General features: G+C 37.9%; 1 protein-coding gene across 2 annotated transcripts in view; it reads right to left on the bottom strand.

The window, feature by feature from the left end:
* The window catches only part of CARS1 (cysteinyl-tRNA synthetase 1), a 49,016-nt gene that overhangs the window by 28,518 nt on the left and 5,523 nt on the right, over window positions 1-14,975 (bottom strand). The window contains exons 2-6 of one of the 2 annotated variants that reach the window (XM_034416903.3): window positions 10,431-10,676; window positions 3,620-3,711; window positions 3,311-3,399; window positions 2,948-3,044; window positions 2,163-2,261 (exon numbers count right to left, since the gene is read on the bottom strand). In XM_034416903.3, the coding sequence (XP_034272794.3) occupies window positions 2,163-2,261; window positions 2,948-3,044; window positions 3,311-3,399; window positions 3,620-3,711; window positions 10,431-10,676 (623 nt within the window). The remainder of the gene's footprint in view (window positions 1-2,162; window positions 2,262-2,947; window positions 3,045-3,310; window positions 3,400-3,619; window positions 3,712-10,430; window positions 10,677-14,975) is intronic. The other variant, XM_034416904.3, reaches the window with a different exon arrangement.

The raw sequence follows: 14,975 nt of genomic DNA, 5'->3' as shown, positions 1-14,975 counted from the left end.
TTATTAAATCTATGAATAATTCTTTTAACATCCAACACCTTAAAGAAAAAAAACATTTTCTTCCAGATTATTAAATCTATAAATATTACTTGTTAAAGATTTAAAATTCAAAAAAGCATTAGAACATCCAAAACTCATTCTTCCTTCAAACATTTCTTAATCAAGTTATTTATATGTTTATATAAAAGTAATAATTATAGAAAACAGGAAATAGTGACAGTAATAATGTAATTACCTTAAAATAGTGACAATAATCATAATACAGCAATAATAATAATAATAATAATAATAATAATAATAATAATAATAATAAAAGGGAAGAGGATAGAAATATATCAAAACAAAGGAAAAAAGAAAGAAAAAAAATCAAGTGGATTAAAAAAAAAATTTAAAGAGGAAAAACAAAAAGAAATAAAAAGATAGAAAAGGGAAATAGAGATGATATAATAAGAAAAAAAAAAGAAATGTCTCCTAACTCTGTTCATTCATCCAAAAACTATTATATCTATTTAAATCAAAATATAATAATTTGTTGTCTTGTTACATAGTATGTTCCAATATTCCTTTCTCCAATCTGTCCAAATATATTTCTTCTCCATTTTAATACCATCAAAGTTCCAACTTTTTTTTTTTAAATTAGTTCTGGGCTATTCCATATATGGTATCATCATGTCCTTCTTGTGCTGCCACACCCTTCTCTTATTGCCACGTCTGTTAGTTCAGTTTTCATTGTTCCATTTAATTTCTTCCTTCTGATCTTCAATAAATCCTCCAATAAACAGATTTGTCTATCCAGAATCAGGCTCTCTTAATCTGAGTCTTTCTCCCCCCCCCCCCAATTAGTCAAGTTTAAAGAAACAAGTAACAAAGTTTCTCCCTTTATGTAACAAGTAGGCAGTCTGTAAATCAGTAACAAATAGTCAGTCTGAAATTCACACTTTCACTCCGTTTGTCTTTTTTTTTTCTTTATTTTTAAAAGCATAGTTATTTACCCTTCTCCTTCCTCTCTCTCTAACATAGTCCAATCTCATTTTTCCATACAAAGAAAAAAAAAAACATATCCAACACTGTAATGCAGCCATTTCCGAAAAATCATTATTTCACGTTTTTTTTATCTCCAACAGGTCTTTTGCCTTTATGCCCCGATAGTTCACAACCGCTGTTAAGGCTGGGGCAAAGACTCATCTTAATCCAGAATCCATGGGCAGTTCCCGCCTGGGCTGATGGTCACTCACCCAGCAAACAAACTCCCGGCTCTGTTCTCTGCTTCTCCTCCTGCGCATTCTTGTGTTCCGGTTGCTGCGGTTTCAGGGCAGCCGCCATGGCTGCCGCTTTGCCGCCGCCAGCGCAAAGGGTAAGCCTCCGGCCCCAAGGAACCTGCCCGTTCCTCTCAGCCGACTGAGGGGTCCCTCTCCATGCCCCCTGTCCCTACAGGACAGGGGAGGTTCGAAGACCTGCTGGCGGGGGCTTGGCAGAAGGGATCTTTGTGGGGCTCCTAAGAGCCCGCTATTTCCCCGTCTGGATCCCCGCGGCGCCAACCGGAAGTTTGCTTGTTTCTTTAATTGCCGGCTAAACAGTCAGTCTCTACAATGGATAAATGACTTTTCAAATCAAATCACACAAAGTAAGTTTAATTTCATGGTAAATTATTATTTCTTTTTAAAATAAGCGTATTAACTTCCCCCTCCCACTATAAGAACTAAATGATAGCTTATTGGACTGAACTGAATTTCAACCAAGAAAAGAAAGCAATTTGAATGTTTTATAATGATTTTACACTAGCTAGGAGAAAGTTTCTGTTTGAGATGAGCAAACATAAGCCCAATGCAGCTGATTACCTTATCCTAAATCACTTATTTTTCTTGTTCTCAGCAAAATTAGCTGGCTTGTCATTCTGGCAGAGAAAAGCCAGTCGCTTCAATCTGCTCCTTTGTTTAACTCTCACCCTAGTTGGAACAAGCCCAAATTCAGGTCACTAGTTTGGTCAAACTCTACATTGCTTTATAACTCACACTAAGCTCTTCTCAGCTAATCATTGGCCCAATTTACTCCAGCAACAGCTCCTAGGAATTTACTCTTTGGATGAAGATTCTCACTCACCCATTGTCCCATTCTTTCTTGCACTAGGGAAAGTGGGGAGAGAAGACAGACCATGAGCTTACCATAGAAGCTAGTTTAACATTTTCAAGCAGCTGCGTTGGTGTTGGCCTCTGCTCCAAGTATTGCTCAAAGAGGTAGTTCTGCCTTGCTCTTTTTATGATCTAAAAGAAAAAACGAAGTATGGCTAAGAAGCAAACTTATACATGAAGACAGAACCATCACAGGTGAACATACACATTTTCATCATCTTTCCATCTTATGCCACTCCCACTGTCATCTTTTGATGATCAAACAGAAAACTACTTCAGGTAGACTTTTGTTTATATTACCTCTTTAAAGCTACTGTATGTATTCTTGGTGCTGTCTATCGTAAGAATAAACTTTCAATTAGTGAGAAATATTGTTAAAATGCAATTAGGTAAAGGTAAAGGTTCCCCTTGCACATATGTGCTAGTCGTTCCCGACTCTAGGGAGTGGTGTTCATCTCCGTTTTAAAGCTGAAGAGCCAGCATTGTCCGAAGACGTCTCCCTGGTCATGTGGCCGGCATGACTAAACAGCAAAGGCGCACGGAATACTGTTACCTTCCCACCAAAGGTCGTCCCTATTTTTCTACTTGTATTTTTTATGTGCTTTCGAACTGCTAGGTTGGCAGAAGCTGGGACAAATAACAGTAGCTCACTCTGTTACGTGGCACTAGGGATTTGAACTGCTGAACTGCGTCCCTTTTGATCGACAAGCTCAGCATCTTAGCCACTGCATCCCTTTTAAAATGCAATTAACCATCCCCTTAGCCTTAGCAAGAAGTCTCATTTCAGAAATCAACTGAATTAAGGGATTTTCATTTACCTTATCATCTATATCTGTAACATTCATACAATAGAAGACATCATATTTGAAGTAGTCTTTTAAAACTCTTCTCAGGATATCGAATGAAATGTATGATCTAAAATAATTAAAAAAATAAGTTAATTTTGTATATGTGCTATTTCCAAACAAGTATGCAGAAATGTATGTCTTACTGAGAATAATATATAAAACAGCTTTCTTATAATAATCATATGTTAGGAAATGTGCAAACAAAAAGGACTGATTTTTTTTCATGCGTTTCTTAATCAACAGATAACGAAATAGGGCAGATTGAAAGGCTACAAAATGAACAATGTCATACATAACATATTTGTTCAGCTGTAAAAAGAAACCCTACTTTACCTTGCGTGCCCCATATGGGAAGCATCATACACTGTCGGGCCGCAGCAATACCATTTGACCCTGTTGCCATTTTGGGGTTGAAACACATCCTACAACGAAATAGCACATGTGGCAATGAATGAAAGCTGCTGAATTTATTAAGCTTGAAAATAACAACTTTGAATCAAAGTAACACTATTGATTCCACAGCAATGTCAGGGTATTGCTGTTTCAACAATGATTTACAAGCCTAGAAAACTACTACACCTCAAAATGATGTGAGGAATATGTTATCCAGAGATGAAAGAAAAGAAAGAAAAATAAGTTCACCTTATTACGAGTGAGACTGTTGTATAGGCAGAGTTTGGGTTGAGCTGTCCCTTGGGGTGGCGCCCAGTGAGGTTGAGTACGTTTGTTTTTACCTGCAAAGGAATATATAATTTCATATGAATGATCAAGCAACAGTGTTATCAGAAAATAGTGTTACAAGAAAACTTTCAAGGAAGTCTTATTCTGTCATTAGACATTTCAAAAGGGATGCTGAAAAGACCCAGTTTACGTTAAAACCCCCATAATGGATTCCTGTTTTTAAAAATGTTAAGATAATATCTACAAAACTGACATTATTTTTTAATTATTATTATTATTATTATTATTATTATTATTATTATTATTATTATTATTATTATTATTATTATTATTATTATTATTTTATTAGTCATATTTCTATGCCGCCCACTCTCCGAGGACTCTGGGCGGCTTACACCAAAGACAGTATACTAAATAGCATATTGCCCCCTAACAATCTGGGTCCTCATTTTACCCACCTCGGAAGGATGGAAGGCTGAGTCAACCTTGAGCCAGTGAGATTTGATCCGCTGAACTAGCAGTCAGCTGAAGTAGCTGCAGTACTGCACCCTAACCACTGCGCCACCTCAGCTCTTAAGGTTGGTTCATAAAAAAAAAAACATGCATGTCGGTGTATTGGGCTCCCCAAAGAATGTATTTGAAAGGATGGACATCCGATTTTCTTCTATGCTGGAGATATAAAACATTTCAGGGCTCAGCAACCTACATGACAGGGTCATGTGATCATTTTGTATGTTTGGAGAAAGTGTATTAATGGATGCTAGCACGTTTATGAGAAAATCTTTATATGTTAAAGATGCTAATGTAATGTTGAATTGTGCACTAAAGCTTTTGGGATTTAACTGTTTATCAGGAATTATGGTTTATGAAGCGTGATGGTACCTGTAAAAAGAATTATACTAAGAAATTAGAAGAGTGATATTATTCTACATGTCAGGGAACAATTATAATTTACGCACATTTTTCTTTTTCAATTAACATACAGACTTTCTTTAAAATGAAAGGCAAAAATGAAATGAATAAAAGAAAAAGAATTATATCCCACCTTTCCTGCAAGAGCATAGGGCAGTAAACATGGCACTGTCTCTACCAACTTTTTCACCTCACCACAAAGACCCAAAGTTGTCCAGTTTTTGAGGATGAAGCTGGACATGAAACTAAATCTCCCTCAGTAATTAAATTGTATTGATGTATTCAAACCTCATTTAGATTTAAATCATATTGAAATACAGTAATCAATACCAGAGACCCGCTTAAAGAGCTGAACGAATAAAAAGAGATAAATCTAAAAATACAAAGCTTTAAAATGCTACTCTCCCAAAACCAAAATAAAGCAATACTATACTATAAATTCCCGCACTGTATCCACCAATAGGTGAAACTTATTTTAAGACTGATAGTAGAAATAAGCAACGCTTTTCATGCTATTTATATTAAATAACCACTCCTTCTAAATAAACAACCCTAACCCTAACCATTTCAGAATTAATGGGTTGATTGATTTTAGTTTTCTACCTGAAATTTTAACAGCTGAGAAATGAGAGAAAAGTATTTAGGAGAAAAACAAGGGATAAAATATATCCTCATTAACTTCAGCAGACAGTGTAACAGAAAAGGAAGGCAAATACTGAAAAGTCCTTGAGTGATCCAAAGAAGAAATAATTCAAAAGAAAAATACAAAAAAGTGAATCTGTACCCCACATTTATGAGTCACAAAGTGCCAGGTGATCCTCAGTTAAGAAATAGAAACAGACCAATATGAAATCCAAACCCATCCTATCTAGAGACAGAGGCTTTTTCATATATCTGCCTCAATCTCTATCATCACATTACAGCAAAAATGCATATCTGCTGATCTCAACTCTTAATCTCTTACACGGAGACACAGATGGGCTTGGTGGATACCTGCTTCTTTCTGTTTTTATTTTCCATAGGTCAGATTTCCTCCTTCCACACATCTCACTATAAGCAATCACAAAGGAAGCTACATTACAAAACATCTTTTGCTGGTGATGTTCATGGGATTATGACAAAGTTTTTTTCTGTCTCCAAAAATGTAATTAAGGAACATCTGAATTGATTTTGGGACAGACTTCCGATTTCATTTTATTTATAAGAATTTCCTCCTAAATATTTTTTTTTTTAAAAAAAACATTCTGCCTATGTTGGCCCTATTCCCTATATATTCTTTGTACAAGCCACAGAACAAAGGCTTCACATTTCACAACCCACAATCAATTCATTTTCTGCAGATATGACACCATGACATCACTTGCCTCTTGAGCTGCCCCACCCAAAAGGACGTCCGAAATGTGCTTTTTCAAGAGGCAACTGGACTTTCTGGTTTTTCTTCGAAGACGTTTTGCTTCTCATCCAATAAGCTTCTTCATCTTCTTCATGAGCTGAAGAAGCTTCTTGAATGAGAAGCAAAATGTTTTCAAAGAAAAACTGCAAAGTCCCATTGCCTCTTGAAAAAAGCACCTTTGGGGCAACGATAACCTGGATGACTGAGAATCTCCATAGCCACCCAAAAGGAATTTCCCATTCATTAGGACAGTGGAATTGAATTCACACAAGCATCTCTGAAAGCTGTACAGAGCTTCCACCACTCTACCAGAGATCTATGTTCCTTTCAGGATTTTCTGATATTATTGTTACACTGAATTCTGCAGGACAAAAAGCAGAATTGTAATTTGAAACATCTATGAATTTATAAATGCATAATGGAGCTCTCAAATTATACTACTTTTTAAAACAGCTTCTTTATTTAATGAAGCCTTGTATAAAACTGTTCACCTACTTCTCATATAATTATTTTTCTATCTTGATTATTTGTATCTACTAAGTTACAGTTTTTGGTTAAGGAATTTTACACTTTCCTTAAGCTGAAAAACAGCAGATACATGTTTAATTCATTAGAAATCAAACTGGAGGTTCACTTGCGTTTTCCCTACAGTCACTTTATAATGAATTCAAATTAAAAAAATACAATTTTTCTCACACACAAATTTTCACTCTTAACAAAGTGCTCTGTTTTTAACAGGGCTGCGCAAGCTTTAGTTTAAAGGTTTGTGGCAATACTGAAGTCGATGTATTGAATTGAAACTACTAACTCTGAATCAATGTGAAGGTTTAATGGGCTGTAACACATCATTAATTCTAATCAAATTGACTCTTCAAATCATACAGCAAATCTGAGCTGGATGTGGATGATTTACACACTCTAAATGTTGAACAAGATCACTGATCCATCTAGCACAATATATTGGTAATGATCATGGCTCTCCATGGTTACAAACTTAAGTGGTTCCTAGCATTACTCCTCAGTGTGCAAAGTATGCTCTGCCATTCAGATAGACTCCTTAATAAAATTTCTAGTCTTAAAGGCAAAAAGTGGATGCAATAAAGCAGGGGTCTCCAACCTTGGCAACTTTAAACCTGGCGGCCTTCAACTCCCAGAATTCCCCAGCCAGCCAGGGAATTCTGGGAGTTGAAGGCCGCCAGGCTTAAAGTTGCCAAGGTTGGAGACCCCTGCAATAAAGCACATGAGTATAAAAAGAGAGACAGACAGAACAAAGGCAATGCAAAATAAATCTAAAATGGTAATCCAGATCCAGCCAAGGATTTAGGAATATTCTGAGGTCGGGTGCTTCATTTTGTTTTCTGAGTACTTCTTTAAACAGCACCTTTCCATTCTATACCAAATTGTTCTGACCTAGGCTTCCCCAAGAAGCATGAAGCAGAATCCTGGTCCCATCAAATCCCCTTTTATTAAACAAACAGTGAATTCCTCTCATTCACCTTTAGCAAGGTCTTTCAAGGGAGAATTTACAGTCACAGACCTTATCTGACTTGGAGAGCTGTCAAGCCGATATCTTCAAAACTTGGCAAGGAGCCTCGGAGAGTCACAAACCAATTAGGCAAACTAATTCTCTCCTGCAAACTCCACTCCCCTTTCGCTCCTCTTTTATTCCCTCTGGGAGGGGCCATTCATCGTCTACCTGTGGCCTTACTCCCAAGTCGACCCTTGTTCTTTAGCTGTTCCCTTTGTCTGGCAACTCTGTGCATGCGCACACTGGGAACAGGCTCTAGCTGTTTGTCTGCCTCACTGATGTCTGACTCTGAAGGCTGTTGATAACTGGCAACTGGCCCTGGCCCCTTCTCTGCTTCCGATGCAGAGCCCTCATCAGAGCTTTCCCCAGATTCTAGGATTGGCCCATGTTCCTCCCCAACCTCCTCACTGTCCGAATCAGCTGCTGGCGGGCCACAACACAAATTTCTTTCAAAACCCCCATATCCCGAAGTGCGTCAATAGATGGCACAGATGGTTATTACACCATCTTGGGAGAAACAAGCGAAAGGCCTTCTTTGCCCTGCCAAGGTGGCCATGTTGCTACATAGATCTCAGCTACAGAGAACAGATGTTTAACAAACATTCCTGATACAATTAATCTCTGCAAGGACTTCTGTGTTTTGAAATGTCTGTCTTGTCCTATGTACCTCCAGACCGGATAAAGAAAAAAAAAATCATAGCACTGAAACTGTTTCAGGATGCTTATGTCAAGGACATACCCAGTGATGAAGTACAAATTCTTGATCAACATAATCAGCAGAAATATCAATGTTTTATAGTCATGCCAGCTTGCCTTTGGCTTGCATTCTAAAATTGGACATTTTTGAAACTCATGGAACATTTCTTGAGTAAGTATATTCTAATGCAATCATAATTAGGCCTTGGCCTGCAGCTTCTTGAGAGAAACAGGAACATTAATTACAGACATCTAATAAAATCCTTACACATTTATCCTAAGAAAAATCTCTAACATAATCAGAGATTATGACAAACTCTTTCCTTTCTTGTGCACATAACCTCTGAATCCGAAGAGCCCTAAGAATCTGTTTGGATGATGTTACTCTGGAACAACCTTAGCAGCATCTACCGGTATAAAAGGAATTTTGATCAGGCAAGACCCTAAATGTGAAAAAGTCAGGGAATATACTGGGGCCCACATCACATTTTAAGATTTCATCTAGTTTTATAACAAAGGTCGGTAAAAAAGAAAAATTACTGAGTTCTATAATGACATTACCTGATAAATCAATTAATACATCTCACTACCCTTTTTAGCAAATACAGTTGCAGACTTGGATAAAATTTGTCATGATTACACAATCTAGTTTTTAGAAAAAAATGTTACATATAGGAAGCAGTTGTGGTTTGAGCTCATCTGGCTTTGAGAGAAAATAAATAACTGCAATAGCAAACGGAAGGATAGTCTTGGAAACTCACAAAGACAGATGTATATATCCAAATCAGTGTTTCTCAGCCTTGGCACCTTTAAGATGTGAAGACTTCAACTCCCACAATTCCATAGCCAGCATGCTAAAAATACCTGGTTGTGGAATTCTGGGAGTTGAAGTCCACACATCTTAAAGGCGCCAAGGCTGAGAAACACTGGTTTAGATGACTAATTTTTTTTTTTTTTTTTTGCGCTTTAATTTATATGCCGCCTTTCTCCGGAGACTCAGGGCGGCTTACTTAATATGGTTGTATTCAGAAAGAATCTAACTATAAACTACAGAAATCACAGAATGGAGCTTGTAGCACAGGAAGATCTTGACTGTCTTACATTTGTGCCATGTCAGTTATTACAACTAAACTAGTAGTTTTGACATTTGCTCTATACAGGTCAAAACTTCCTATTAATGTAATAAAAACACTAATCAACATTATTCTGTTTGGTCAGGCTTTAGAGCTGTGTTTAAAATAGTTGTATGTTTTTGTGTTTTTATCTCATAGGATTGATGTTTTGGGGGAAATTTAATAAAACTAAACAAGACTAAACTAAATAAAATAAATAAAACTAAACTAAATGAAATAGGAAGGAGCACTGAATGAAAGCAAGATATGAATGCAATCCATATTTTTAAACTGTAGTTTAATAAGCTTTTGTGTTTTCTTGTTTTTTTGTTCATTTTGATTATTTTTCTTTTCCCTTCTTTCTTTATAAATGAAATCAAGTGTGTATATATGTATCTCCATTTGAAAAGCTTAAATCTGCTGTTGATGGTATATTTTGCTGATCCCAACAGTAATACTTTTGAGTGGTCCTTGGTGCTCTCTGAGCTTGCTGGTTTTCTTACCCTAACCAGGTAACATCATCAGTGCTAGACTAGTTAAGGTAATGAAATGTCTGCAAGAAAACAAGCAAGTTCAGGGAGTACCAAGGACTTCTCATTTCAACCCTGAGCTACAAATAGTCTCCTTTATTAGTAATAGTTTGGCAATGTCAAAGATAAACATCAGCACATATCATGGGCCTTCCTACTGTGTTTCTCCTTCCTGTCTTCTTCTAAGAGTAAACAACCATGAAACTGTCCTATATTAATAGATCCGAAGTGTTTTCTTTCCTTTAAAATATGAGGAAGCAAGTCATGGAAAACAATTAATCAACTGACTTTCTTTGTGTCAGATGATGATTTAAAAAGTGAGGACGACTCAGCCCATATCCAGATTCAGCCAAAGTTAATCAGGCAAACTCTGGCCATGGCTGTTCTAGAGAAAATGAGAGGATATATATATATATATATACACATACACACACATACATGCACATTCCTACACATTTGTTCTGGTTAACATGCTGCAGCTGCCTCTGGCTACTAAATGCAAGACCTCATATAAATCAAAGTGACCAAATGATTCTTGACAGATGCTTTAAACAAAAGTGATAAGCAAATAGCAAGTCATTAACTCCCTATGGTTACTTACTTGTCTGGAGTTTACAGGAGGTATGTTTTTCAAAGCTGCCATCATAGATTGCTTCTATGTGCCTGAACCAACGAACAACATGGAAATGTTGATCCACAGGTGGGCCCGAAAACTGCCTGAACACTTCCACATCTGCATGTGAAAATGTGAAGCCCTGGATATAACTACGGGTGCTGAGATACTCATTCAGAGCCTTCAGCCTGTGTTCCTCTTCACTAATGCTCAGAATATCAGTGTAGTCAGAAGCTGCAAAGATAGAGGCAAACAGCAAGCGGTCAGATCTCACTGCTTGAAAGTATCCAGAAATAAAGCATTACTCTACATGAATTTTGCAGCACACCCTGGGGAAATGATGCAAAAATGAAAAGCAAGAAGAAAAAAACAAGCAGGAAATGGGAAAAAGGGCTGGAAAGCTTTAGCTTTGGAAGTAACTGTTAATAGCAATAGCAGTTAGACTTATATACCGCTTCACAGCATTCTCTCAGTGGTTTACAGAGTCAGCATATTGGCCCCCAACAATCTGGGTCCTCATTTTACCAACCTCAGAAGGATGAAAGACTGAGTCAATCAGTCAGGATCGAACTCCTGGCAGTGGGAATGCAGCCTGCAATACTGCATTCTAGCTACTGTGCCACCCTGCCTCTTTAAGCTAGTTATTTGAAGAAGTGGGTCACCTCCAGGCATCCAAGAAGGAAAACTAGATGAAATCAAATTAATCTTTCCTTTCAGGAAGCAGTGCGTGTGGATAAAAAAGCTAGTAACTTCAGATTTCTAGTACAATATGCATCAATTGAATTGTGTGTGAATAATTATGATTTTGCATGAAGATCTGTTTCAAAGAAACAATATACAAAATAAGGATATGTCTTCTACTATATATTAATAAATTAGGGGGAAATTATGGATTTAATTTAATTTAATTGGACTCATCTAAAGGCTTGAAAGAAAACATCTGAAGAAATTTTATCTTTATAAAAATATTGGACGTGAATAACTAATCATCATGCAATACTTAGAATAAGCAACATTATGTAAAGCACAGAAAAGGAGTAAGGAATACTAGGGGGAAACTGAGGAATGGGTTTTTTTTTTTAAAAAAAAAAAGAAAATTAGCTAAATTCAATACCATTCACATACTATTTTTGCAAACCATCCTTGCTTCCATGATATCCATCCTCCACATCACACATGGCCTTTTGTTCTTCAAACTTTTCACCTCTTTTTCAGAATCTCATCACCCAACCACATTTTTGATCTGTCCCTTCCACTTGACCTGTCCAATCTTCCTTCATATCGTTCTTCTGCCATGTGTTCCTCAGTCAATCTCTTTATATGATCAAACCATTTCAGTGTACTTCTTTCATACCTGTTGCTCAGTTCTAAATTCAGTTTAGTCACTCAGCAGCCATTTATTCTTGTCCCTCTTTTCTAATTGCACTCTTTTCCCACTGCTTCCATCTTACATTTATGTTTTAACATATCCAATTCTCATTTCCATATAAATGTGCCATTTTTGCTTCTTTTGACATTCATTCTTTTGAATAGACATTTGTTGTTGTTGTTAGTTGCGAAGTCACGTCCGACCCATCGTAACATAATGTTCCTCCAGGCCTTCCTGTCCTCTACTATCCATTTAAGGTCACGCCAACTGCTTCAGTGACTCCATCCAGCTACCTTGTTCTCTGTCATCCCTTTCTTCTTTTGCCCTCAATCTTTCCCAGCATTAGGTTCTTCTCCAATGAGTCCTTCCTTCTCATTAGGTGGCCAAAGTATTTGAGTTTCAATAGACATACTATCCACTATCTATCTACCAGCATTAACTCTTAAAATTTCTTCATCCATTCTCCCTTTTGTAGTAAACATTCTACCAAAATATACAGCTTCAGCTACTTGCTTTAGTTTTTCACTACTTTGTGTAATTTGCAATGTTTTATTTCATTTTTTTCTGTCACATACAGTATCTTTGTTTTTTAATGCATTTATTTTCAGACCCATGCCTCTCATTGTATCATGCAATCTATGTAATACTTGCTTCGAGTCATTTACATTCACAGCCAAAGAGGCAGTATCACTGCATACATAAATATCACATCTATTCATATTAAACTAAAGGAACATGACATACTGTTTTCTTATTCCTTGCTCAGAGCTGAATTATTTACTAAATATTCCATTTATTCTCACTCACATTTACTTCCGATTCTTTACTATCCAGTTAAATGTGCTCAGGCTGATTTTTGACCTGAAATAATTAAATCTTCAAATGTCTTTAGAGAGGCTACATACAAGTACTCCTCGGGTTACAAGTACCTGTTTAGAGTCTGTTCAAAGTTACAACAGCACTGAATGAGATTTACAACCGGCTCTTCAAAGTTGTGGTCATCACATTGTCCCTGCAGTCATGTTATCACAATTTGGGTACTTGGCAATCAGCTCACAATTATAATGATTGCAATGTACCATAGTTAAAGGATTACCCTTTGTAACTTTCCCTGTTGGCTTCCAACAAGCAAAGTCAATGGGGAAGCCAGCGAGATCACAATTCGTTCCTGCTCCCCACTGCTTTTTCTTCCAAAGAGCCCCCAAAGGGCATGGGGACCTTGTACTCCATAGCACCTGCCACAGCACCTGCCTGTCTGCCTACAGCTCTCACCCATCAGACTCTTTGCTCAGGATGCAGTTTTAGTGCCTCTTCCCTTACTCTCATGAATCCTCCCCCAGGCGCTTCTCCAGCTGCAAGTTCAGAGGAGGAGGGTGAGTTTGAATCTGCAGAGGAAAGTGTGGAGCAGAGTATTGGTAAGGATCGGGGCTCAGAGAATGCTAGCCTGATGGAGCAGCCTCAGCTGGGTCAATCGGAGGAGCCATAGGATGAGGATGAGGCTGAAGGAGGCAAGCCACAGCTGCAGCAAGTTGGCCAGGGGGCTCCAGGCAAGGACAGGCAGCATCTGCCAATGAGGAGGAGGTGAAGTGCACATCTCCTCCTGATCCAAGGATACGTATTGCAGAGGAGACAGGCACAATGCCTGTCAGCTAGACCAGGGGTCTCCAACCTTGGAAACTTTACGACTTGTGGACTTCAACTCCCAGAATTCCTCAGCCAGCAAAGCTGCTTTCCTGGATTTCATGTGCACCCATTGGACTCAGTTACCCAGTGACTCTTGCTGTGCTGAGCTTGGAATCAGGACCTGTGCAATAGAGGTGCTTTCTGAGGACCTGCTTTTTTTTGGAGGGGGTGAGTAAACACCTGTAAAAGTCTTGCCGTGTGTGTGTGGGGGGGGGGAGAGGAGCATAATACTCTACAGCATCCTCACTTGGATCAAAACCTGGGAACTGCTGGGATTGTCATTACTAAGCAATGCAGTCAGGTGACATCATGCCTTATGACTGCAATGCCTAATGATGGAAATTGATTACAGCTGCCATCAAAACCAAGGAGTGCACATACCTCTACAGAATTTTAACCCTCATACTGTATATACAGTCAAATGGGGCTTTAAAATACCAGGTATCACTCAGCGCAAGATCATTCGGTAGCATGGAATATCTGTACCGCAAAATCTAGAAAAACAAGATTACATCTATAATTAAATGGAGTGGGTAGTTCCAAAAAAGGATTTTGCAGAGTAATTACTGTAGGTGACCCATAGGGCAGATGTTAGATAATGTTCATCTTCTTAATAACCAAAAGTCTTCTGGGTGATACCTGTTCATCCTGTTATCATAGTTTCAAATTAATTTAATTAAAGCCAGGAAAGTTTTTTAAGTACAAATATTTAAAGTTTATCTAAGGAGGGGGAGTGGAGTTTGTGCTAACACAGACCTGTTACAGAACAATTTCAGATTTTGAACTTACCTTTCTTCCAAATCTTCTAAATGCAGCTAAAAAAGTACCTGAGATCTAGTCAGACATCCAGATACATTGAACAAATCTGTTTGAAATTCTATAGAAGTTACAAAGAATTTCAACCAATCAGTGCTTGCCATCAACTGGAGCAGCATGGTGGCCTAGAAGTGAAAACGCTCACCCCCCACTTGGAAGGTTGAGAGTTCAATCCTAGGCAGCAGCAGATGTTTCTCTATCAGGATGCAAAGAGAAAATATCTGCTGCAAACTCTAAGTAGGAGTCAGGAAGGGCACCCCCGGCCAGTAAATGCTCAGTTCCATTCAGTTGCCCAAATTCCACCCCAAATAAAAGGATTAACAGGATGGGAAAAAGGAGGGGAAAAGTGCTTGCCATCAGCTAATCAATGCTCATTTATCATCCAAGAAACTGACTCAGCCTCTCGGATTTATGTCTAAACACACATCCCTCTTCCCACCTCACAAATATACAAGACTAAATTGCTAATGTTCCCCTACATTTTCATCCTCTCCATGTTGGCTAACACTTATTAATTTAAAAGGCCCAAGGCTTGCATGCTGGCAGTTCTGCATTTGGCCTCATTACCCAATCAACCCAGCAAAACCACACTACAATTGGTTTCCAGGTGGTGCAATCCATACAAGTTGAATTGCTTGCATTCTTTCTCAAAGGCATCTCTAAAG

The sequence above is a fragment of the Pantherophis guttatus genome, chromosome 1, assembly GCF_059756535.1.
Source record: "Pantherophis guttatus breed Tessera chromosome 1, ASM5975653v1, whole genome shotgun sequence".
NCBI classification, from domain to species: Eukaryota; Metazoa; Chordata; class Lepidosauria; order Squamata; family Colubridae; genus Pantherophis; species Pantherophis guttatus.
The sequence above is the reverse complement of the archived record's forward strand: the minus strand, read 5'-3'. Positions and strand labels throughout refer to the sequence as shown.